Genomic DNA, 26883 nt, shown 5'->3' with positions numbered 1-26883 from the left:
ACATGTTGTAGGCAGACGCTTTACTGTCTGAGCTACCAGGGAAGCCCTTTGAAAATGACATAGCCCAAAGACATAACATAAACTGATTAAAATCTATTGGGTCCAATATGACAGACAAGTCAATTTCACCTAAACCTTGGTTCTCAATCTTCAAGCTAAATAACATACCCAGAGGTGTCAGGACAGTTCCAAGGCACTGTCAAAAGACCAAGGAATAGGTGGTTCCCCAATTGTTGGAATGATCCTCCCACTCATTAGCATATGAAATCACCCAGCCAGTGAAAACTAACCACACCACATTCCATGATCCATACCGCATTCCATTGCCACAGCACTCCGCTCTGTAATGGCCCACACTCTTTGGATTGTGCCTCTCTCCAAATCCGAACAAATCCACCTGTTACCTATTACTGTGTCTCTCACTGATTTTTGCAATGAGACATCAACAGCCTGAACTTCATTAGGCCCTGAAGCCAGGCACCATGGGTTTTGGCCGGGTTCAAGTCCTGGGAGAGAGGAGCTGAAGGACAGGAGGAAAAAGCAGTGGGAAAAACATGACTCGGAATCCCCTTCATAACCTGCCAGAAAATCTGCTAAATACCTGACCTGTACTTACAGTTTTCTTTGGCCTGATCCTTGGCACAAAGAAGGTTAAGAAGAGAAGAACTTCAACCTCCTTGGGCAACAGCTACTAAGTAGCCGCTGCCAGATCCCTCAGTTGTACCCACTGCCACTCGCCTGCTCACAGGTGGTTCGAGGAAACAAGAGATTGTAAAGGAATTAAGATTTTGTTAGTCATATGTCCTTCCAGCCATAGGAGCGAGGAGTTCCTACCCCAGCTGGAGGTCTTCTGGAATCTGAGACTGAGGTGCGTCAGTTTTTGCCAAGTTTGTGTTTGCTGCCCTGGTTTCCAGCACACTGGACTTCTTGTCACTTCCACTGTGCTGGGTTTTCTTCGCATTCAGCTTCCACCGTGGGACCTTTTGCCAAGCTGCACTTTGCTGTGCCTGGCCTTTGCCTCATGGGGGCCAAGCCAACGTTGTTTCAGCCAGGTTAAATCTGAGAAATGGCACCATATATGTCAGGGGAGTTTTTAATTTCCCCAGTTCTGTCTCACTGCAGCAAAAATTTGAAGCGACGGACTGATTGGTATTACAGCTCAGTTTTATTTGGCAAGCAAAGGAAAATACATCCTCAAGGGATGAGGGCTGGCTGACCCCAAAGCGAAGAGAAGAGAAGCCCACAGTTCAGTTTTGGCTCCACTTTTTACATGTTTCTTTCCCCTCCCCCTGAGCCTTTCGTATGTAAAGTGGGCTAGCCAGGAGGGCTGTTTGTTTCACCTGAGGTTCTCACTTGTGTCCTTGGACCTTCCTTTGTTCTATTTTCAGGGCTTTTCCCTCCTTTGTCTTTTACCCTACCATTCTGGACTCCTTTTTCCTATTCTATCTAACAGAAGTATACAAAAGATCCCTTTTGTAATAACATTTAATATCCCAAACATTAACATATTAAGTAAAGATTAAATTTGTCAGTAACTCTAAAGGTGAGATATGATTTTTAAAATACCTAAATAAACAAACAAAAAAAACCCAAAAAACCCTGCCTCCTCAAAACAAGCTCTATAATCATCAAATAAGAGATGAGTTTCCTCAACAAAACCTAATGTTGACAGTGCTATTTCAACTGAAACAGAGGAAAATGAATTAAAACAAATAAGAAACTTGGTGAAATTGAAATTGTTGCAAAGGATTAGTTGGAGGGTGGGTAAGAGTCTTTTCCAACTAGTTTTGTTTTTCCAGCTAGTTCTGGTCTAGAAAACTTTTAAAGAATTTAGGATTACAGAGGTAAGGATTGTTTTAAGAGCGGTGACTGGTAACTCTCTCCCACATTCTAAATTTTCATTTTTCTGTTTTTCTTTCATCAACAAATTTTCTTATCTTGTAATATAGAAGTATAGAGTTAAGCCAGAGTCGATAAAAATCATTCTGTAAGTTTTATCTTAAAAGAGTACATGCAAGGGTATCACGACATATGTAATGCTTCAAATGCCTCTAGTCACCTGAATCTTCTGGCACCAGAATTATGTTTTATGTGGTTCACGTGACATATAACATGGTAACTGCTGAAAAAGCACCATGTGGATAACAGAAACCTTGTAGATTATATAGCTAGAGTTTAACTTCACCACATGAACACCTAAAGGACAATAGAGGTTCCAGGGCTCCATTCCAGGATACAGACCACAGGAGCTGGGGAGTTGTTAGATGGGGAAGCTGTGTTGTTTTATCAACTCATTTACTAATTGTGAAGCAGTGTCTGTGTTTGAAAATTACTGACCTGGCACACCAGCTGCTTTATTTTACAGCCATAGAATAAAAAACTAGGTGATTAAGTAATTCACTTAGGGTTACCTAGCCAGGACATGAGCTCAAGGTTTCCATTCAACTATCAACTTTGTGCTGTTTTCCAAATTCATCAATCCAATGGAAGAACAAGTATTCACAGACCATTTATTCTGGGTTTTATTGTTCCAATCTTTGATGAGTACTATTAGGTATGCTAGTGGATATATTTTAGGTAAAATTTTCTTAAACCAGAACATATAGAGAGATTTTCAGACATAAATCTTTTGAAATTAGGTTAAATTTTAGGTTATCTGCCTAAGTCCACATTTTTCAAATAAAATATTTTTTATTGGAGAATATTTGCTTTACAATGTGGTATTGGTTTCTGCCATTTCAAGGCAGAAACAGACCCCCCACCAAAAAAAAAAAAAAAAAAATTAAGAGGGATTGATCCAAATCCTTATCTCTGATTGCTTTCCAAGATGACGTTAGAGCATTAACCCCAAAAGGCTTGTAAGATAATATTTATCTTCCCCAAATATGTTGGCTACTGAAATTAAATTGTGTTGCCACAATTCAGTCACTTTTTCCTTACTCTCTCGTTTGGACATAACATTTACAAAATGTAAAGCATACTGAATATTCCTTTTATGATTTTTATTCTCCATATTTCTATGTATGTATTATAAGGAAATAAGTAGATAACACACATGAGAACATCATTTACTTTGTTTCAGCATGCCTAGTATTTGGAAGGAGCCAGACATGACTGAGTGACTGAACTGAGTATTTGGAAAATAATTGCATTTTCTGGTCACAGAATGAGATTCTGTACAGTAAAGAAGAAAGGCTTTTCATTAGATGTATTTATCCAGCATTGTATTTTATACGAAAGTCTGCTGCTAAGTTGTGTCAGTCGTATCCGACTCTGTGCGACCCCATAGACGGCAGCCCACCAGGCTCCCCCGTCCCTGGGATTCTCCAGGCAAGAACACTGGAGTGGGTTGCCATTTCCTTCTCCAACGCATGAAAGTGAAAAGTGAAAGTGAAGTCGCTCAGTCGTGTCTGACTCTTAGTGACCCCATGGTCTATAGCCTACCAGGCTCCTCCGTCCACGGGATTCTCGAGGCAAGAGTACTGGAGTGGGGTGCCATTGCCTTCTCCGTTATACGAAAGTAGTAGTAATATATATTCAGAAAGAATGCAACAAATACACACATTGCTTTTGTAATAGGAATTTTTTGAGGAAAATATACAAAATTAAATGTCCTGTAAGAACAGATTTTTCTATTTCTTGAGGTTAGAAGAGCAATTATGTTTCTTTGAGCAGCTGATGGAGGACATCATCAAAATGGAATTACTTCTTTGTGAAAGAATGCCAGCTTACCTTTATATTAAAAATACCTTTAGAATATATCTGTGGGAAAAGAAAGGCTGTTTCAGTAAGTGATGTCTCTATTGTACTTCTCAACCTAAGCCAAAATATTCTCTCAGATCGCTCCTCTAGTTACAGTACCTCAAATTTAAAAAGATACAAAAATATCACAAAATACCTTCTCTTCCCCACCTCTCCACCCCACACCCCGGTCCTTCCTGTAAACCAAGTTAACTAAGTATGGCTGATACCAAGTAGTTCTCATATCAAAATCCGAGCTTTTGTATTGTCCTAATGACTCTGCTGGAGACTCAGGCCAGTTGAAAATATATATTAAAATACATATTATACTTGCACCTGTTTAGATGTTATATCATAATAATTTAATGAGATGAAATAGCAACTAATAGAACAGAAGATGCAACTAAATAAGCTGCTACAACTTTCAAAATGTAATTTGATATACTGATTTATTCACTGATGAATATTTAGGGAATGAAGATCCTTTATAATTGGTTTTCTAATGCACTTGTGGCACATAAGAAACTGTACTACATTTCATCTTAGGATAAATCAGTTTTTTCACTAAGTTTCATGTATATGAGGCTTTGTGCTGCTGCTGCTGCTAAGTCACTTCAGTCGTGTCCGACTCTGTGCAACCCCATAGACGGCAGCCCACCAGGCTCCCCCGTCCCTGGGATTCTCCAGGCAAGAACACTGGAGTGGGTTGCCATTTCCTTCTCCAGTGAATGAAAGTGAAAAGTGAAAATGAAGTCGCTCAGCTGTGCATGTCAAAAACATTTTATGTTCATTTCCATCATGACCAGGAACAATTGAACAAAATGTGGTTATTTGACCCAAGGTAAACCTATGAAGTCCAGAGACTTTGTTCTGGTGATATGACCCTTGCTATTTGGTATCCAATTGGTGATTCTTTCCTAATTTTCAATCATCCAACATTTTCTACTGTTATCTAGCTTGCTTCCCCTTCCCCCAGACATGTGTGGAGCTGATACATGAACATGTTAACTCACTCATTTTTCTTTAGAGTTAGTGTAGTGGCTCACCCAAGCATTAAACTCCTCTCTAATTATGAAATACAATTGTCTTTCCTGAAAGTTAATTAAAGGAAAGGGCCTCTAAATGACTCTCAAGTTTTCTGAAATGCAGAATAATTCTGAATGCAACTCTGATGTCTTTTTTTCCTGAGGTTCTCTGGTGGTAATAATGGTAGGAGTATACTTAAACCGAAAAGATATACTTAAACAGAAAAGTCTTTCTGTTCATCTGTAATGGTAATCTTGAACAAGGACTAGACTGCTTTATCTTCTGCAGGTTTATTGCACAAAGGGTTTGGGATTAGGCAGGCATATCTGGGACATTAAAACAGTTTTGAGGAACTTATTTTGTGACACCAAGTATAAAATAATTAAATAACTAAACATATAACCTTAACATGTTCTTTTAGTTTACAATGTGACAATAATAATCTTCTGGGAAATAAATATACAAGGAAGTTGAGAAATATAGGTCTTTAAAAATAATGTATAATTTTAGTAGGATGATGAGCATTAGTTACATGTCTAGGAAATATTCTTTTTAGGTATAAATGTTCAGCAAAGACATATGATTTCAAGACCTGTTTGAGTGGTAAAAGGCAAAGAACTTGGCAAACTAAAGTAAAGGAAGAATTTTAGGTATGGCAGAGTAACTTGATGTAAACCAAGTCTCTGAGAAAAATTAGGGAATTTATTTTTGTTTCTATCTAAATCAGGAGAATAGAGAGTGACAGAGGCAGCATGTCTTAAGGGCCTGGAACATGGTGAGCAGGGTGTGGAGGAGACAACACCGAGGCGAGCATTATATTGCCTTGGAGGACTCTTACCTAAGGCTAAGAAGACAGCCTGAAAGTAGACAGAAATCTATGCTGAGATTTTAGGCTTCTTAGGTTTTATAGCAACAAATGTTTACTTCAGGTCCAAGATGGCAGGACTTGAGGGGACGAAAGTTCAAAGAAAAGAGAAGATGAAAGTATGGCATTGTCATTTTTTCCCCCCTCAAGCCATTATTAAATTTTATTTGCTGGAGGGTTGAGGTCTAAGAAGTAGAGTCAGAAGTCGCAGGTAAAGATCTGGGCAGCTATACACTCTTTGGTAATTTCACAGGATGGAGGAAAAAACACTGGAGGAGGATCTCCAGTGATTATTACTGAATTCCTCTTAGGATCACAGAAAGGTTAAACCCTAGGAATATGGATGATGAGAATTAGATTAATTTTCACAAAAATGGGAATCTCAGTCCTAAACAAACAAAATCTCACACTACAAAAAAAATTATTTGCCCCATATTTAAGGTGCCTGAGAGAAAACAGAAAGATATTCTGTTTGGAAGATAATATGAAAAAAAAAATCAAATTATCTCTAATTTTTCACAAGCTATAACCAAAACTTAATCAAACTTATTAGGCATGCCAGGAAATAGAATTAAAAGACAGGAACTGAGAAAATAAACAATATAAGCAGATCCAAAGGTGAATCAGAGTTGGATTCACTTTCATGTATTATGAGCTTAATGAAGAGTAAAATGCTTAACAAATTGTTGGTAAGATGAAGAATCTCACCATATAATTGAAATTTATAAATAATAACCGAATGGAAATCATAGAATTAAAAATATAATTGACATTAAGAATGCAACAGATGTGTTTAACTGCAGATTAGACTATTGAAGAGATGACTAGCGATCTAGAAGAGAGATTGTTAGAAAATATACAGACTGAAGTACAGACAGAAAAAAGGTCTCTAATATAGAAAAGAAATCCAAGACATGACATACAGTAAAGTGATTTAATATCTGTAACTAGTTTCAGAATAAGAAGAGAGAGAAGGTTATAAAATGTGATAAAAGGAATATTTTAACAGATAATACCTGAGAATTTCCCACAACTGATTAAAGGGCGTCAATCCACACAATTCAGAACTTTAGCAAATACCAAGGAGGATTGTAGTGGAGTGAAAAAAAACCCTAGGTGTATTAGATTAAAATCCATTTTTTAAAATGCATAAAGAAAATTTGTAAAAGTAGTCAGATAAATAAAAGACATACTATATTAAAAGAAAAAAACATTTCATAAAAAGCATGCAGAAGATAATACAATGAAATCTTTCAAGTGCTGAAAGAAAATATGTGTGAACCAGCAATTTTTATCCAGGAAAAATATTCCTCAAAAATAAAGATGAAATAAAAATGTTTCCAGACAAAAACTGAAAGGACTCATCAACAGCAAATCTGCATGAATGTGTACATTAAAAGGAGTTCATCAGATAGAAGAATAATGATCCCAAAGAGAAACATAGAAAAGAAAGAATGGAGAGCAATGCAACAGATAAGGGTAAATTTAAATGAATATGACTCAAGAAATGATAATAAGAACAACCCCTTTGGGGTCAAAATAGATATTGAATTGAAAATATGACAATTAGAGCATAAATGGTAAGGCACTAGTTTTAAATGAAATAGCTTTTAAATCTTTGCATTTTAGAGGAAATACTGCATATTAATAACTAATAATGATTATGAGTAAATTTAATGGGCTATTGCTCCCAGTAATAACAAAACATATAACAGAAGCAGAAGTATAATGTGTGAAATGGAATTGAAAATGAAACATTATTGCAGACTTTGTTTTTCAACATAATTTACTGAGAATTTCATTATTCCTAAATATGGATGTTCTAGATCAGCACTGTACAATAGAAATCTAACATGAGCCTATGATCATATTAAACAGGTAAAAATAAACAGTAAAATAAGCATAATGTAATATTTTTAAAAATATATCTTAATATTCTTTCAACATATAAAATATTTTTAATCAGATATTTTATATTTTTTTGTCAAATTAAGTCTTCAAAATCTGGTGTGCATTCAGACTTGCAGCTCATTTCATATTGAAATAGCCACATTTCACGTGCTTAATATTCACACATGGTTAGTGGCTACCATCATGGGCAATAGTCTGTGGTCTATAATGTAGCAGGAATAAACTTGGATGAATCTATATGAACTAGATCTACTGACCAGTAAGTCATCTAATGGTATATTAAACTGTATGTTTTATTACTTAAATAACTTTCTGCTTAGAATCTAATTCCCCAGCAATTAATATTATCTTAGTTCTTGAAATATAATGCTAATTGGCAGTATGGATACTGATGTAAAAAAGAATTCTGGAATACAATAATATCAAATTGTTCACACCCAGCCCCTCCCCCAAATCAAAGTCAAAAACACTGTCACAGTCATTATTATATAGTGGAAAATCCAATACGTTGGCCACCTGATGTGAAGAACTGACTCATTAGAAAAGACCCTGATGCTGGGAAAGATTGACGGCAGGAGGAGAATGGAACGACAGAGGATGAGATGGTTGGATGGCATCACTGACTCAATGGACATGAGTTTGAGTGAGCTCCAGGAGTTGGTGATGGACAGGGAAGCCTGACATTCTGCAGTCCATGGGATCGCAGAGAGTCAGACAGGACTGAGCAACTGAGCTGAACTGATTTGTCTAAATGCAAACTTGCTTGATTGTACAATTTGGTCAACAAAACATAAATGTCAAGAGATGTAATCTCACAATAACTTACTTAAGCATGACCTTAATTTTTAGATTACTTTGTATTAAAAAAGATAAGTTAATTCAAATAAAGCTGGCCACCTTCACCTCATTAAGGAAACTTCAATTGTGGCTTCAAAGGTAAATGAGAAGCATGCTTTATAAAACTGAAAATATAATAGCTCTACTTTTAGCTATTAAAGATTATAGCTTATAAAGCTATAAGATTAGCACTTATTTCTATAAGCATGTAGACTTTACTCAACTATAATCTCTTAATTACTCCGTGTGTGTGTGTGTGTGTGTGTGTGTGTGTGTGTGTGTGTGTGTTAGTAGCTCAGCCGTGTCTGAGTCTATGAGACCCCATGGACTGTAGCCCACCAGTCTTCTCTGTCCATGGGATTCTCCAGGCAAGTATACTGCAGTGGACTGCCATTCCCTCCTCTAGGGGATCTTCCCGACCCAGGGATTGAACCCAGGTCTCCTGCATGGCAGGTGGACTCTTTACCATCTGAGCCATAAGGGAAGCCAAATTACTCCTTCGGCCCATGAATATAAGCAATCTTTAGAAACGGGATGTAAATATATTGCTTTGAAGACAACAAGTCGTCTCACCCAGAGAGTCTGTATGACAGTTAAATTATGGATTGTAAAAATGTACCAGCTGTATGATTCAGTGAGGACAAGCAAGCATACTTACCATTCAGAAGACCCTGCTTGGCTTCCCGGACATTTTTGTTTGTTTTTTTTGTAGTATAAGTGCAGCATCTTCTATCTTAATTGGAGAAGGATTTGGTAGAGTGACATTAAATGTTCTTTTCAGAACAGAATGTCTTAAAAATGGACTGAGCTATGGGTAGTCAAACAAAAGAAAAAACTGTCTTAATTATATTATTCATAAACATAATAATTACACTATTCATAATAATTTGAAAAAAGTATTATTTTACAAAAATGAATAATGTATTCATTAATGGAAATAAATTTTGTAACATACCTACACCATTTATTAATATCTTACACTAAAAAGGAATTTGGGGATATAATAATTTTAGATTATAATTTAGGTTTACATTATAATTTAGGAATACAATTTAGGTTTTTAGGGTTAATATCTGTAAATGTATGTTAAAGTGTAAAAAAGTTACTAGTCATGAGGTAGACTAAAGTATGTTTAATAGTTTTGCCAAAAATCATATATATTTGAGAGAGACCAAAATCTTGGATGAAATCTTAAACATTTTTAATAAGAAATACATAGATTTTTGCATATATTAATATCACATAAAACTGGCTTAAAACACAACTTTCAAAAAACTAAGATCATGTCATCCAGTCCCATCATTTCATGGCATATAGATGGGGAAACAATGGAAACTGACAGACTTAATTTTCTCGGGCTCCGGAATCACTGTGGATGGGGACTGCACCCATGAGATTAAAAGACACTTGCTTGTTGAAAGTAAAGCTATGACAAACCTAGACAGTGTATTAAAAAGCAGAGACATTACTTTGCCAACAAAGGTCCATCTAGTCAAAGCTATGATTTTTCCAGTAGTCATGTATGGAAGTGAGAGTTGGTCCATAAAGAAGGCTGGGTGCCAAAGAGTTGATGCTTTCAAACTGTTGTGTTGGAGAAGACTCCCGAGAGTCCCTTGAACTGCAAGGCGATCAAACCAGTCAATCCTAAAGGAAATCAACCCTGAATATTCATTGGAAGGACTGATGATGAAGCTGAAGCTCCAATACTTTGGCCACCTGATGTGAAGAGCCAACTCATTGGAAAAGACCCTGATGCTGGGAAAGATTGAAGGCAGGAGGAGAAGGGGACGACAGAGGAGGAGATGGTTGGATGGCATCACTGACTCAATGAACGTGAGTTTGAGCAAGCTCTGGGAGGTGGTCAAGGACAGGGAAGCCCAGTGTGCTGCAGTCCATGGGGTCACAAAGAGTTGGACATGACTGAGCGACTGAACAACAACAAATATCACATAATTTTATTCTGAAAACACATTTTTCTTCCAATGAAACTAGGTGTTGGTTTCTCAGATGTCTTCTCTCAACCTTATCCTTTCATCAAATATTGACTAAATTCTTATCATCTGCCCAAAACTATCTTTCATACTGTAAACATCCAGTAACAAAAGTTCATTTACTTATATTCAGCATTTACATTCCAGTGAAAACATTGAGAAAGACAAAAATTTGAAACAACTCAAAAACTAAAAATCAAATAAACCCCCTAGTGTCTAAGTTTCAACTGCTGTGAGGAATGTCCACTGAATCTCTTGCTAAAAGGAGATGACTGATAAACAAAATTATGGAATTTCACTCAACTGATATGTACTGAGTACCTCAGAGGGGACTGGCAGGGCTTCCCTGCTGGCTCAGACAGTAAAGAACCTGCCTGCAATGTGGGAGACCCAGTTTTGATCCCTGGGTCAGGAGAAGACCGCCTGAAGAAGGAAATGGCAACCCACTCTAGTATTATTACTTGGAGAATTCCATGGACAGAGGAGCCTGGTGAGCTACAGTTCATGGGGTTGCAAAAAGTTGGACACAACTGAGTGACTAACTCACTTTCATGTGACTGGTACCAGTTCTACCATAACCTTATCAACACATATCCTTTTTTTTTTTTTTTTTTAAATGACCCTGCCAGGAACACTGTATAACTTAGGTATACAAAGAATTTGGGTATTGGGATGAGTAATTAATAAGTAAATGATTTTTGAGAATACTGCATTTCTCACTGTCTACATGCGATAGGAAGATAATTACAAGTTTAGAACTGGTTTCATAAAGAAAGGGTATTTAACAGATCTCAGTGAAAATTTGGACTTGTACACTTGTAATATCTGTGGCATTTGGAAGGTTATTTCCCCCTTTTTGAACCTTGATTTCCTCATTTTTCAAATAGAGAAAATGTTATATACTTTATACAAACTTTATGGTTATATTAATTGAATTAAAGTATGTAAACTAGTCTTTGTTCTTGAGAAGCAGTATAACTCAGCAGTTAAAAGCATGGACTGTCTATCAATCCATCCTTGATATCTGCTTTATTTGTGTCCTTAAGCAACTTATGGGCTTCCCTGGTGGCTCAGATGATAAAGAATGTGCCTGCACTGCAGGAGACCCAGGTTCAATCCCTGGGTTGGGAAGAGTCCCTGGAGAAGGGAATGGCAACACACTCCAGTATTCTTGCCTGGAGAATTCTATGGACAGAGGAGCCTGGTAGGCCATACTCCATGAGGTCATAAGGAGTCAGACATGACTGAGCAACTAACACTTTCACTTTCAAGCAACTTACTTAACTTACTCTTTGGTTTTGACATGTGTTAGATGAAGATGATAAAATAATACCTATTTGACAATATTGTTTTGAGGACTAAATTAATCACAATGTTTAAAGCACATCAAACCTGGCACATCAACACCACTATGTATCAAGTATTATTATTATTACTTATATAGTGTCTTCCCAAAAAGTGAACATTTGCATCAAGTTACTAAAAATAAATATTCTGATATAAAGAGACAGAAAGTTATCTTGTGTAAATGGATTGGAATAATAATCTCTGATGGCTCAGCAGGTAAAGAATCCTCCTGCATTGCAGGAGACATAGGAGATGCAGGTTTGATCTCTGGGTCTGGAAGATCCCCTGGAGGAGGAAATGGCAACCCATTCTAGTATTCTTCCTGGGAAATCCCATGGACAGAGGAGCCTGGTGGGCTACTGTTCTTGGGGTCAGAATGAGTTGGACACGACTGAGCAACTAAGCACAGGACACTATTGATAAAATGTCTATACTACTGAAAGCAGTTCACATATTTAATGCAATCTCTATCAAAATACCCCTGACATTTTTCACAGACTAGAAAGAATAATCCTAAAATTTGTTCTGAACCACAAAAGACCCTGAATAGCCAAAGTTCTCCTGGAAAGAAAAAAAAAAAAAAGCTGCATTTACCATGTTCTCTGACTTCTGGCTATACTACAGAGCTATAGTAATCAAAACAGTATGATACTGGCACAAAAAGAGATACATAGTTAAAGAGAACAGAGAGCCCGGAAATAAACCCATGCACTTATGGTCAATCTATGACAAAAGAAGTAAGAATATACAATGAGGAAAAGTCAATCTCTTCAATATGTGGTACTGGGAAAAGAGGACAGCTACATATAAAAGAATGAAATTAGAACACTCTCTAAGACCACATAAAAAATAAACTCAAAATAGATTAAAGACCTGAATGTAAGATGGGATGTTAGAAAACTCCTAGAAGAAAACATAGGCAGAACATTCTGACATAAGTCATGACAATATATTTTTTGGATTTGTCTCTTAAGGCAAAGAAAACAAAAGCAAAAGTGAACAAGTGGGACCAAATGAAACTTAAAAGCTATTGCACAACAAAAGAACCTATCAACAAAATGAAAGTACAACCTATGAAATGGGAGAAAATATTTGAAAATGATGCAACCAACAAGCAATTAATATTCAAAATATACAGACAGCTCACATAACTCAGTACAAAAAAAATCAAAAACTGGACAGAAGCCCTGAACAGACATTTCTCCATAGAAGACACACAGATAGCTAACAGGAACATGAAAAGGTGCTCAACATTGTTAATCATCAGAGAAATGTAAATCAAAACAACAAGATACCACCTCATGCCTGTCAGAATGGCTAGCATTAAAAAGTCTACAAATACCAAAATTTGGCCAGGATGTGAAGAAAAGGGAATCCTAGAAAGCATAGGTGGAGAAGGCAATGGCACCCCACTCCAGTGCTCTTGCCTGGAAGACCCCATGGGTGGAGGAGCCTGGTAGGCTGCAGTCCATGGGGTCGTGAAGAGTCAGACATGACTGAGCGACTTCACTTTCACTTTTCACTTTCATGCATTGGAGAAGGAACTGGCAACCCACTCCAGTGTTCTTGCCTGGAGAATCCCAGGGATGGGGGAGCCTGGTGGGCTGCTGTCTCTGGGGTCCCACAGAGTTGGACACGACTGAAGTGACTTAACAGCAGCAGCAGCAGCAGCAGCAGAAAGCATAGGTGGGAATGTAAATTGGAATAGCCACTAAGAAGAACAGTGCTGCTGCTGCTGCTAAGCTGCTTCAGTCGTGTCTGACTCTGTGTGACCCCATAGACGCCAGCCCACCAGGCTCCCCCGTCCCTGGGATTCTCCAGGCAAGAACACTGGAGTGGGTTGCCATTTCCTTCTCCAATGCATGAAAGTGAAAAGTGAAAGTGAAGTCGCTCAGTCGTGTCCAACTCTTAGCGACTCCATGGACTGCAGCCCACCAGGCTCCTCCGTCCATGGGATTTTCCAGGCAAGAGTACTGGAGTGGGTTGCCATAGCCTTCTCCAAGAAGAACAGTGGAGAGGTTCAAAAAACTAAAATTAGAACTATTGTATGATCTAGAAATTCCACTCCTGAGTATATATATCTGAAGAAAATGAACACTAATTTTCAAACATGCATGTACTGCTATGTTCCTAGCAATGCTGTTTACAATAGCCAAAATATAGAAGCAACTAAAGTGTCCATCCACACAGGCATAGATAAAGAAGATGTGGAATATATATACAATGTAATACTACTCAGCTATAAAAAAAAATGAAATTTGCATTTTCAGCAACATGGATGGAGATTATCATACTAAGTGAAATAAGTCAGACAGAAAAAGACAAATATCATATATTACTTATAAGTGGAATCTAAAAATATGATATAAATGAACTTATTTACAAAATGGAAACAACAGTGAACCAATGTTTGTGCCGAAGAATTGATTCTTTTGAACTATAGTGTTGGAGAAGACTCTTGAGGGTTCCTTGGACAGCAAGGAGATTCAACCAGTCAATCCTAAAGGAAATTAGCCCTGAATATTGATTGGAAGGACTGATGCTGAAGCTGAAACTCCGATACTTTGGTCAACTGATGTGAAGACCTGACTCATTGGAAAAGACCCTGATGCTGGGAAAGACTGAAGGCTTGAGGAGAAGGGGACAATGGAGGATGAGATGGTTGTATGGCACCACCAACTCAATGGACATGAGTTTGAGCAGGCTTTGGGAGTTGGTAATGGATAGGGAAGCCTGGTGTACTGCAGTCCTTGGGGTCACAAAGAGCTGGACACGACTGAGCAACTGAACTGAACTGAATGTTTATAGAATTACTTCCAAAACTATAGTCCTAATCCAAAATTTTCATGATTTAAAGAAGGAAAACTGGGTAAATACTATTTATTCCCCCTTCCTCTTATTTATTACACAAGTGGATATGAAGTGCTTACAACATACCAGGTACTACACTAGGGTCTAACGATAAAATATTCAAGAAATAAGACAAAATATCAGGCCTTGTGAAATCCACTACCAATAATCAGATAATCATAAAATAAATGTAAAATCAAAGAGTGATAAGAACTCTTAAGAGGTACATAAAGACAAATAGGAAGATTTGACCAAGGAAGGGCAATCAGAGGCTTCATCAAAGAAATGATGATTGAATTGAAATCTGAAGAAAGGATAGAACTCAGTTAGGCAGTGGTGATGGGGGAAGGAAGGATGTACTCCAGGCTGAGAGACCTAAACAAAAACTCTGAAACATGTTCTAGTAACTAAAAGAAGATTAGTGGGCTTGGAGTGGAATAAAGAAACACATCATAAGAGATGTTGCTTTGAGGATAAACAGGCCAAGTTAAGGGGAGTCTTTATGATAAAAGTGATTAGAGACCACTGAGGTCTATTAAAAAGAGGGTGAGAGATGATTTTCTTGTTTTTTAGAAAGATCATTCATTACTATATTTTTTAAATTCAAAATTGAATTTGAATAGGAGTCCTCCTATTCAAATTCCCATGGAAATGGCCAAAGAAATATACGATTAGGAAGAACTCTATATTAAGGGAAAAAAGGGATAGAACATTTTTATGCTGAAAGTTTCAAAGAATTACAAGCAGATAGAATAGTGATGAGAACGGACTGAAGGAGATTTAGAGGGATGATTCAGGCTTCCTGTCCCCTATCCTGAACTGATTTCCAAGTAAAAATATTCACTTCAGGAAGTTGAAATTTTGTCATTCTCAATCTGCTGCTGCTAAGTCGCTTCAGTCGTGTCTGACTCTGTGCGACCCCATAGATGGCAGCCCACCAGGCTCCCCCATCCCTGGGATTCTCCAGGCAAGAACACTGGACTGGGTTGTCATTTCCTTCTCCATCTACAGATGACCAAACTAGCGTAATGTCATTGAGGGTAAAATACTGGAGTCAGTGATGCCATCCAACCATCCCATCCTCTGTCATCCCCTTCTCCTCCTGTCCTCAATCTTTCCCAGCATCAGGGTCTTCTCCAAGGAGTCAGTTCTTCAAATCAAGTGGCAAAAATACTGGAGCTTCAGTTTCAGCATTAGTCCTTTCAATGAATATTCAGAATTGATTTCCTTTAGGATTGACTGGTTGGATCTCCTTGTAGTCCAAGGGACTCTCAAGAGTCTTCTTCAACACCACAGTTCGAAAGTATCAATTCTTTGGCACTCAGCTTTCTTTTTGGTCCAACTCTCATATCCATTCATGACTACTAGAAAAACCATAGCTTTAACTAGATGGACCCTTGTTAGCAAAGTAATGTCTCTGCTTTCTAATATGCTCTCTAGGGTAGTCACAGCTTTTCCTCTAAGGAACAAATGTCTTTTAATTTCTTGGCTATAGTCACCATCTGCAGTGATTTCAGAGCCCCAAAATATAAAGTATCTCACTGTTTCCACTGTTTCTCCATCTATTTGCCATGAAGTGATGGGACCAGATGCCATGATATTTGTTTTTTGAATGTTGAAATTTAAGCCAGCTTTTCACTCTCCTCTTTCACCTTCACCAAGAGGCTCTTTATTTCCTTTTTGCTTTCTGCCATAAGGGTGGTGTCATCTGCATATCTGAGGTTATTGATATTTCTCCCAGTAATCTTGATTCCAGCGTGGGCTTCATCCAGCCCAGCATTTCACATGATGTATTCTGCATATAAGTTAAATAAGCAAGGTGACAATATACATCCTTGATATATGCCTTTCCCAATTTGGAACCAGTCTGTTGTTCTGTGTCCAGTTTTACCTTTTGCTTCTTGACCTGCATACAGATTTCTCAGGAGGCAGGTAAGGTGGTCTGGTATTGCCATTTCTTGAAGAATTTTCCATAGTCTGCTGTGATCCACACAGTCAAAGACTTTAGGGTAGTCAATGAAACAGAAGTAGATGTTTTTCTGGAACTCACTTGTCTTTTCTAAGATTCAATGGATGTTGGCAATTGTTTTGGCTATTATGGGTCTTTTGTGTTTCCACACAAGTTAAAAAAAAAAGTTGTTCTAGTCAGTGAACGATTGCCATTGGTAAGTTGATATGAATTGCACTGAATCTATAGATTGTATATTGTATATTGCCTTGGGTAGTATTTGTTTTTTAAAAAAACAGTATTGATTTTTCCAATTCAAAAACATGGTTTATCTTTCCATTTGCTTGTGTTATCTTTAATTACTTTAATCAGCATCTTACAGTTTGGAGTATATATCTTTAGGTAGGTGTATTCCTAGGCTTTATTCTTTTTGATGCAAGGGTAAATGGGATTGTTTCCATAACTTTGCATTCTGCTATTTCATTGTTAGTGTATAGAAATGCAACAGATTTCTATGTATTACTTTTGTATCTTACAAATTTACTGAATTCACCGATGAGCTCTAGTAGTTTTCTGGTAGTGTCTTTAGGATTTTCTGTGTATAGCATTATGTCATCTTCAAACAGTGACAGTTTTACTTCTTCTTTTCAAATTTGGATTCTTTGTATTTTTCCTCTTATTGCTCATGGCTAGGACTTCCAAAACTATATTGAATAAAACTGCTGAGAGTGGACGTCCTATTCCTGGCTTGGAAGAAATGCTTTCATTTCTTCACCATTAAGTATGATGCTAGCTGTGAATCTGTCATAAATGACCTTTATTATGTTGAGGTGGTTTCCCTCTATGGACAGTTTCTGGAGAGATTTTGTCATAAATGGATGCTGAATTTTATCAAAAGCTTCTTATGTATCCATTGAGATGATCATACTGTTTTTATTCTTCAATTTGATAATGTGGTATATCATAATGATCTATTTGTGGGTATTGAAAAATACTTCCATCCCCAGGATAAATCCCACTTAACCATGGTGAATGATCCTTTCAATATATTGTTTTTGTTGGATTTTTTCATCTATATTTATCAGAAATTTTGGCCTGTGATTTTCTTTTTTTGTAGTATCTTTCTTTGACTTTCAAAGGGGCTTCAAAGAATGAGTTTAGAAGTGTTCCTTCCCTTGTCAAGTTCTGGAATAGTTTTCAGAAGTATAGATGCTAATTTGTCTCAAAATGTTTGACTGAACTCACTTATGAAGGCATCTGGCCCTGGACTTTTACATCTTTGGAATTTTTAAATCATAGTTTCAATTTAAGTACTTGTGATTGGTCTGCTCATGTTTTCTATTTCTTCCAGGTTCTGTTTTGGGAGATTGTATCTTTTTAAGAAATGGACAAATTCTTATAGGTTGTCCACTTTATTGGCATATATATACAGTTGCTTGTGGTAGCCTTTTGTTCCATTGTATTTGTGTGGTGTAAGTTGTAACTTCTCCTTTTTCATTTCTAACTGTATTGATTTGGACCTTCTCTCCTTTTTTCTTGTTTGGCTAAAGGTTTGTCAATTTTATCTTTTCAGAGAACCAATTTTTTTTTCATTAATCTTTTCTATTGTTTTTTTAATTTCTATTTCATTTATTTCTTCTCTGATCTTTAGGATTTCTTTCCTTCTATCTTTGGGTTTTGTTTGGTTTTCTTTCTCTAGTTTCCTTAGGTTATTTCTATGAGATGTTTCTTGTTTCCTGGGGGTAAGCTTGTATCAGTATATACTTCCCTCTTAAAACTGCTTTTGGTCCATCCCATAGGTTTTAGATCACTGTGTCTCCATTTTCATCTGTCTTTGGGTATTCTTTTTATTTCCTCTTTAATTACTTGATTATTGGTTGTTTTCAGCATATTGTTTAGCCTCCATGTATTCATGCTTTTTGCATTTTTTTTTTCTTGCAGTTGATTTCTAATCTCAAAGTGTTTTGGTCAGAACAGATGCTTGATAAGATTTCAGTTTTCTTAAATTTACCAAGATTTGCTTTGGTCCGGCATGTGATCTATCCTAGAGAATGTTCCATGTGCACTTGAAAAGGATGTATAGTCTGCTTCTTTCATATGGAATGCCCTATAAATATTAAGTTCATTTGGTCTAATGCATCACTTAAGACCTGTATTTCCTTCTTGATTTTCTGTCTGGATCATCTGTCCAATGATTTAAGTGGGATGTGGAAGTGAAAATGAAGTCACTCAATCGTGTCCGACTCTTTGCGACCTCATGGACTGTAGCCCACCAGGCTCCTCTGTCCATGGGATTCTCCAGGCAAGAATACTGGAGTGGGGTGCCATTTCCTTTTCCAGGGGATGTTCCCAACCCAGAGATCGAACCCAGGTCTCCCGTACTACAGGCAGACGCTTTACCGTCTGAGCCACCAGGGAAGCCCCCCACTATTATTTTGTTACTGTCAATTTCTCCTTATAAGGTTGTTAATATTTACCTTACATATTAACATGCTCCTATGTTGGATGCATATATATTTACAATTATTTTATCTTTCTCTTGGCTAGATCCCTTGATCGTTATGTAGTGTCCTTCTTTGTCTATTTTAAAATTTATTTTGTCTCATAAAAGTATTGCAACTCCATATTTATTTTGATTTCCTTTTGAATGGAATACCTTTTATCAACCCCTCATGTTCAGTCTACAATGTGTCCCTAGATCTGAAGTTGGTCTCTTATAGGTAGCATATATATGGGTCTTGTTTTTGTATCCATTCAGCTGGTCTGTGTCTTTTGGTTGGAGCATTTAATCCATTCATATTTAAGGTAATTATCAATATGCATGTTCTCATTGTCATTTTTAAATTGTTTGGATTTTTGTAGCTCTTTTTTATGCCCTCCCTCTTTTATTCTCTTTTCATATGATTTGATGGCTTTCTTTAGTTTTGTATTTGCATTGTTTTCTTATTTGTGTGTATATCTATTGCACATTTTTGATTTGTGGTTATTGTGAGGTTTTGATACAGCACTCTCTTGCTACCTGTTTAAATATACATGATTGTTTTATGTTGCTGATCTCTTAATTTCAAATCCGTTTCAAATACCCTGCATTTGTACTCATCACAAAATTATTGTTTTTGTTCATTGTTCAGTCACCCAGTCTTGCCCCACTCTTTGCAGTACCATGGACTGCAGCACGCTAGATTCCTCTCCTTCACTGTTTCCTAGAGTTTGCTCATATTCATATCCATTGAGTCAATGATAGCATCCAATCATCTCATCCTCTGTTGTCCCCTTCTCCCACTTTAAATTTTTCCCAGCATCAGGGTCTTTTCCAGTGAATTGGCTCTTCCCATAAGGTAGCCAAAGTACTGGAGCCTCAGCTTCAGCATCAGTCCATCCAATAAATATTCAGGGTTGATTTCCTGTAGGATTGCTTGGTTTGATCTCCTCACAGTCCAAGGGACTCTCAAGACTCTTCTCCAACACAACAGTTAGAAAGCATCAACTCTTTGGTGCTCAGCCTTCTTTATGGTCCAACTCTCACATCCATACATGACTACTGGAAAACCATAGCTTTGATTAGGTGGGCCTTTGTTGGCAAGGTGATGTCTCAGCTTTTTAATGCATTGTCTAGGTTTGTCATAGCTTTTCTTTCAAGGAGCAATAGTCTTTTAATTTCATGACTTTAGTCAATTTCTGTAGTGATTTTGGGGCCCAAGAAAATAAAGCCTGTCACTGTTTACACTTTTCCCCATCTGTCTGCCATGAAGTGATGGTACAAGATGCCATGATCTTAGGTTTTTTGAATGTTGAGTTTTAAACCAACATTTTTGCTATTCTCTTTCACCCTCATCAAGAGGCTCTTTAGTTCCTCTTTGCTTTATGCCATTATGGTGTTGTCATCTGTATATCTGAAGTTATTAATATTTCTCCCTGCAATCATGATTCTAGCTTTGAGTTATCCAGCCCGGCATTTTGCATGATGTACTCTGTATATAAGTTAAATAATCAGGGCAACAATATGCAGTCTTAATGTACTCATTTCCTAATTTTGAACCAGTCCATTGTTCCATGTTTGGTTCTAACTCTTGCTTCTTGACCTGCATATAGGTTTCTCAGGAGGCAGGTAAAGTGCTCTGGTATTCCTATCTCTTTAAGAATTTTCCACAATTTATTGTGATCTACACAGGCAAAGGCTTTAGGGTAGTCAATGAAGCAGAAGTAGCTGTTTTTTTCTGGAATTCTCTTGCTTTTTCTATGACCCAACAAAAGTTAGTAATTTGATCTCTGGCTCCTCTGCCTTTTCTAAATCCAATTTGTACATCTGGAAGTTCTTGGTTCACACACTGTTGTAGCCTAGCTTGGAGGATTGTCAGCATTACCTTGCTAGCATGTGAAATGAGCACAATTGTGTGGTAGTTTGAACATTCTTTGGCAGTGCCCTTCTTTTTGATTGGAATGAAAAATAACCTTTTTTCAGTCCTGTGGCCACTGCTGAGTTTTCCAAATTTGCTGTCATTTTGAGTGCAGCACTTTAACAGCATCATCTTCTAGGATCTGAAATAGCTCAGCTGGAATTCCATCGCCTCCACTAGCTTTGTTCATACTATTGCTTTCTATGGCCCACTTGACTTCACATTCCAGGATGTCTGGTTCTAGTTGAGTGACCACACCATCATCATTATCCGAATCATGAAGGCCTTTTTTGTACAGTTCCTCTGTGTATTCTTGCTACCTCTTCTTAATCTCTTTTGCTTCTGTTAGGTCCTTACCGTTTCTGTCCTTTATTGTGCCCAACTTGGTTTGAAATGTTCCCTTGGTATCTCCAATTTTCTTAAAGAGATCTCCAGTCTTTCCCCTTCTATTGTTTTCCTCTATTTCTTTGCATTGTTCACTTAAGAAGGCTTTCTTGTCATCTCTCCTTGCTATTCTTTGGAACTCTCCATTCAGATAGACATATCTTTCCTTTTCTCCTTTAACTTTTGCTTCTCTTCTTTTGTCAGCTGGTTGTAAGGACTCCTCAGACAACCGTTTTGCCTTGTTGAATTTCTTTTCCTTGGAGATGGTTTTGCTTACCACCTCCTGTACAATGTGCTAACTTCTGTCCAAGTTCTTCAGGCACTCTATCAGGTTTAATCCCTTCAATCTATTTGTCACTTCCACTGTATAATCATATTATTGGTTTAGATATCAGATTTGTGTGTGGATGATTTCCTACCTTTACCATGTGTTTGCCTTTACGGGTAAGATTTCCCATTTGTAATTTCCTTGTTTCTAGTTGTGGCCTTTCCTTTTTCTGTTTGGAGAAGTTCCTTTGGCATTTGTTGTAAAGCTGGTTTGGTGGTGCTGAATTCTCCGAGGTTTTGCTCATCTGTTAAGCTGTTGATTTTCTGTTAAATCTGAGTTAGAGCCTTGCTGGGTAGAGTATTCTTGGATGTAGGTTTTCCCCTTCTATGAAAAGGAAAGATTTTATTCCTTTATTTAGTCCCTTCTATAAATATTTTGTGCCACTCCATTCTGGCCTGCAGATATTCTGCTGAAAAATCAGCTGATAACTTTATGGGGGTTCTTTTGCATATTATTTGTCACTTTTCCCTCACTTCTTTTTAATATTTTCTCTTTATCTCTAATGTTTGTCAATTTGATTATTATGTATCTCAGTGTGCTTCTCCTGGATTGATTCATTATGGTAATCTCTCTGCTCCATGGACCTGTGTGACTGCTTCCTTTCCATATTAGGGAAGTTTCTGCATTATGTCTTCAAACATCTTCCCAAGCCATTTTCTTCTCTTATCCTTCTAGGAACCCTGTAACGCAAATGTTGGTGCATTTCTATATTGTTCAAGAGTTCTCTTAAACTGCCCTTGTTTCTTTTTATTTTTAATGATTTTATTTGTTTTTGGCTGTGCTGGGTCTTTGTTGCTGTGTGGTCTTTTCTCTAGTTGCAGAGGCTACTCTAGTTATGGTGGGGGGGCTTCTTATTGTGGTGCCTTCTTTTATGGTGCCTAAAGCACGTGTTCTAGGGTACGTGGGCTTCAGTAGTTGTGCTTCCTGGGCTCTAAAGCACAGCCTCAGTAACTGTGGCATACCGGCTTAGTCACTCCACAGCATACGGGATCTTCCCAGATCGGGGATCAGAGCTGTGTCTCTGGCATTGGCAGATGGATTCTTTACCACTGAGCCACCAGGAAAGCCCTGTCCTTGTTTCTTTTAATTCTTTTTTCTTTATTCTGCTCTGTAGTGATTTCCACCACTCTGTCATCCAGCTCACTTATTTGTTTTTCTATCTGAATTATTATGTTATCAATTCCTTTTACTGTATTTTTCATTTCATTGTATTCAACTGTTTGGTTGTTTTTCTATTTTTTGTAATTGTTCGTTAAAAATTTCTCATAACCTCTTGATAAGTTCATCAACAGTAAAAATGACTGGAAACTATCAAAAAAAGATACTCTATATCCAAAGACAAAGAAGAAATCACAGTGAGTTGGTAGGACAGGCATACTCAAAATATAATTAAAACCAGGTTGGCAACCCACCAACTGGAGAATAATTATATAACATTCTTTTCCTGAGTTCTTTGATCATCTTTGGACTCTTTCTTGGGTAGACTGCATACCACTTGGTTATTCTAAGGGAGTTTTATCTTGTCTCTTCATTGCAAACATGTTTCTACGTCATCTAATTTTGTCTAAACTTCTATTTGTATTTTTATGTATGTACAAAGTTAGTACATTCCTTTACCTTGGAGAAGCTGTCCACTGTAGGGGATATCTTATGTGTCCCAGCAGTACACTCCCCTCCCATCACCCACTGGCCAGGGACCTGTCCAGCTGTAGGCTGGGCTAGCCTACAACTGTGTTGGTGGGCTCAGTTCCACAGGCTGTGGGGATGCATATTTTTTGCTTCTGGTTTCTGCCCCCTCGTGGATGAGGTTGGTCTAGAAATTTGTGGTGGGAGGGGCTCATCCCTGCGTACTGGTTGGTGTTGATCACTGACCTTCCGATGATGGGTGGGACTGTGTTCCTGTGCTCTTGGTGGTTTTGGCCTGAGTCACTGCAGCACTGGAATCTACAGGCTGTTTGGTGGGACCAGGTCTTGGTGTTAATGTCCCAAGTAAGATGTCAGCCTTCAGACAAGTGCTCCCTGATATGTTTACCTCCAGCTTTTATGTCTCAAGAAAGAGTCACAGTCACGCCCTCCACCTCCCAATGAGACCTTCCAAGACCAGCAGGTAGGTCTGGCTCAGGATCACATGAAGTCACTGCTTCTGCCCTGGATCCTAGGGCACATGGAGATCTTGTGTGTATCCTCCAAGAGTAGAGTCTCTGTTTCACCCAGTCCTATGAAGCTGCTGCGATCAAGCTCCACTGGCCTTCAAAGCCAAATGCTCTCGGGGCTCTCAGGCTACAAAGCCTGATTTGAGGCTCACTCCTGTGTGAGAACTTCTGTGATATAATTATTCTCCAGTTTGTGGGTTGCCCACCTGGTGATTATGGGATTTGATTATATCTTGAGTACACCCCTCCTACCATCTCATTGTGATTTCTTCTTTGTCTTTCAATATAGAGTATCTTTTTTGGTAGGTTCCAGTCTTTTTTATTGTTGGTTATTCAGCAATTAGTTGTGATATTGTTGTTCTCATGAGAGGACGTGAGTTCAAGGTCTCCTACTCTGCCAACTTGTCTTCTCTCCTTTGGATTCAGTATAATTTTGTGAGCCTTCTAGTTTTAATCATGGCACAGCACACTAAACAGACTTAGACATGCACACGGTCAACTTTGCTTCTGACAATAGGAGCAAGACAAAACTAAGGCATTAGCATGTCTGGATCTGGGAAGCAGAGATGTAGAAGTGGAGTGGAGGTATATCAGGTTTATCTAGAGCAGAGAAAAGAAAGTCTTCCAGAGACTATTCATTGTACCAATTCTGTCTGTATCTTTACCCAAAGGCTTTTGGATCTGAAGGGGTGTGAAATTTAATGTCCATCTGAGAAGGATTTGGGGAGGTGTGTAAGATTATAAAACCAGTCTTTATAAAATAATATGTCTATAATATTTAAAACAATGGCTCAAACCCTAATATAGATGGGGAAAGACAATGGAAAAGTAGCCTGTTGTGTTTAAACATATGATATAGCATATGGTAAAACTGGCATTTCAAGTCAACAGGAAAAGAATATACTCAAAGTTCATTGGTACTAGAATAATGAGATTTGTAAATGACTGTATATCATATCTTCACATTATGGGCTCATGCAAATTTAAATGTTTAACTTGGAACATTTAAAATGGAACATTAGAATAAGTAGAAGAAAACAAAAGTGTATATCAGGTCTAGGATTTTACTTTAAGAAATCATCCTGGTTCTTCACAAATTAGTATATGAGATGATATTTATTGCATTGTTTTATTTAATAAGTATGCTAATAATCTTTTACATATTCTAAAAAGAACTTCTGATAATACTATAGATTATTCCCAATATAGCAAAATAGAATGGTCATTTTATAAAATTAGTTATATGATTCTAAAATGGCTACTATGCTTATAAAAATATCTACTTCAAGACTTAGTCTGTGATACATTCTATGCAGTAATTAAGATAATGTGGCACTGGTGAAAGAACTGACTAAGAGATAAATGGAATAGAATAAAAAGCCCCCAAAATGACCCACACAAATGCAGTCAACTCATCTTAATTTTTTTTTTAAATTGGAGTATATTTGCTTTACAATGTTGTGTTAGTTTCTGCTGTACAGCAGCATGAATCAGCTGTATGTATGCACATATCCTCTTCTTTTTAAGCCTCTCTCCCACCCACCCCTCCTCATTCCACTCCTCTGGTAGTCAACTGGTCTTTGACAAAGAAATAAAGACAATGCAACAGAACAAAGACTGTCTTTTCAACAAACAGTGCTGTAACAACTGAACATCCAAACGCACAAAACAGATCTGAAAACACATATTACACGGTTCATAAAAATTATATAAATTGACCTAAATGTAAAACCAAGAAACTCAGAGGGTAACATAGTAGAAAAACTAGATGATCTTGTGTTTGGAGATAACTTTTTAGGTATAATGTCAAAGGCATAACCTGTAAAAGAAATACTTGATTAACAAGCCTTCATTAAAATTGAAAGCTTCTGTTCTACCAATGCTACTGGTCAAGACAATGAGAAGGCAAGTAATAGACTAGGAGAAAACATTTGCAAGAGACATATCTGAAAAAGGAACATTATCAAAACATGCAAAGAACTCTTAAAACTGAGTAATCTGATTTTAAAATGGGAAAATCTAAAGAGATATTTCAGCAAAGATATGCAGATATCAAATAGGCATATGAAAAGATGCTCAGCACCAAATGTCAGTGGGGAATTACAAATTAAACCAATTGTACCACTACACATCTATTGGAATGGCTGAAATCTCAAACACTGACACCAAATACTGGTGAGGATGTGGAACAGAAACTCATTTATTGCTGATCAGAACATAAAATGGGACACCTATTTTGGGACACTTTGGTGACTTCTTACAAAACTAAACTTATTCTTACTAGATAGGCCACATGATTTGTATTAATATTTACCCAAATGATTTCAAAACTTTTGTCTACAAAAAACTTCAACACAGACACTTATAGCAGTTTTCTTCATAATTACCAAAACACGGAAGCAACAAAGATAAGCTTCAGTAGGTAAATGGATAAACACATCGTGGTCCACCTAGACAATGAGATTTTATTTAGTGCCCAAAATAAACGAGTTACCAAGCCATAAACCTGCTGCTGCTGCTAAGCCACTTCAGTCGTGTCCGACTCTGTGCGACCCCATGGACGGCAGCCCACCAGGCTCCCCCGTCCCTGGGATTGTTCAGGCAAGAACACTGGAGTGGGTTTGCCATTTCCTTCTCCAATGCAGGAAAGTGAAAAGTGAAAGTGAAGTCGTTCAGTCGTGTCCGAACCTCAGCGACCCCACGGACTGCAGCCTTCCAGGCTCCTCCGTCCATGGGATTTTCTAGGCAAGAGTACTGGAGTGGGGTGCCATTGCCTTCTCCATATAAAACCTACTGAGGAACCTTAAATGCATACTACAAAAGAAGAGAAGTTCAAGACATTATACTGTGTGGTTCAACTATGGCATTCTGTGAAAGCAAAACCATGGAAACAGTAAAAAGAGGAGGGGTTACCTAGGATTAGTGGGGCATGAAGGATAAATAGTTGAAATATAAAGGATTTTTTAGAATAGGAAAACAATTATTTATGATCTTAATATGCTGGGTGGATGTTTTATTATTAACCAAAGTATATTTGATTTACAATGTGCTGTTATTTTCTGCTCTACAGCAAAGTGTTTCAGTTACACGTACACACACACACAC

The 26883-nt window shown here is 37.5% G+C and overlaps 1 protein-coding gene across 1 annotated transcript in view; it reads right to left on the bottom strand.

Moving 5' to 3' along the window:
• Positions 1-2506: 2506 nt before the first annotated feature.
• Positions 2507-26883, bottom strand: part of STPG2 (sperm tail PG-rich repeat containing 2) — a 625295-nt gene continuing 600918 nt past the window's right edge. Inside the window, exons 13-14 of the mRNA XM_070791178.1 lie at positions 9039-9188; positions 2507-3762 (exon numbers count right to left, since the gene is read on the bottom strand). Coding sequence (XP_070647279.1) covers positions 9042-9188 — 147 coding nt within the window. The 3' untranslated portion in view covers positions 2507-3762; positions 9039-9041. The remainder of the gene's footprint in view (positions 3763-9038; positions 9189-26883) is intronic.

The sequence above is a fragment of the Bos indicus genome, chromosome 6 (assembly GCF_029378745.1).
Source record: "Bos indicus isolate NIAB-ARS_2022 breed Sahiwal x Tharparkar chromosome 6, NIAB-ARS_B.indTharparkar_mat_pri_1.0, whole genome shotgun sequence".
NCBI lineage: Eukaryota > Metazoa > Chordata > Mammalia > Artiodactyla > Bovidae > Bos > Bos indicus.
This window is presented reverse-complemented; position numbering and strand designations above follow the sequence as displayed.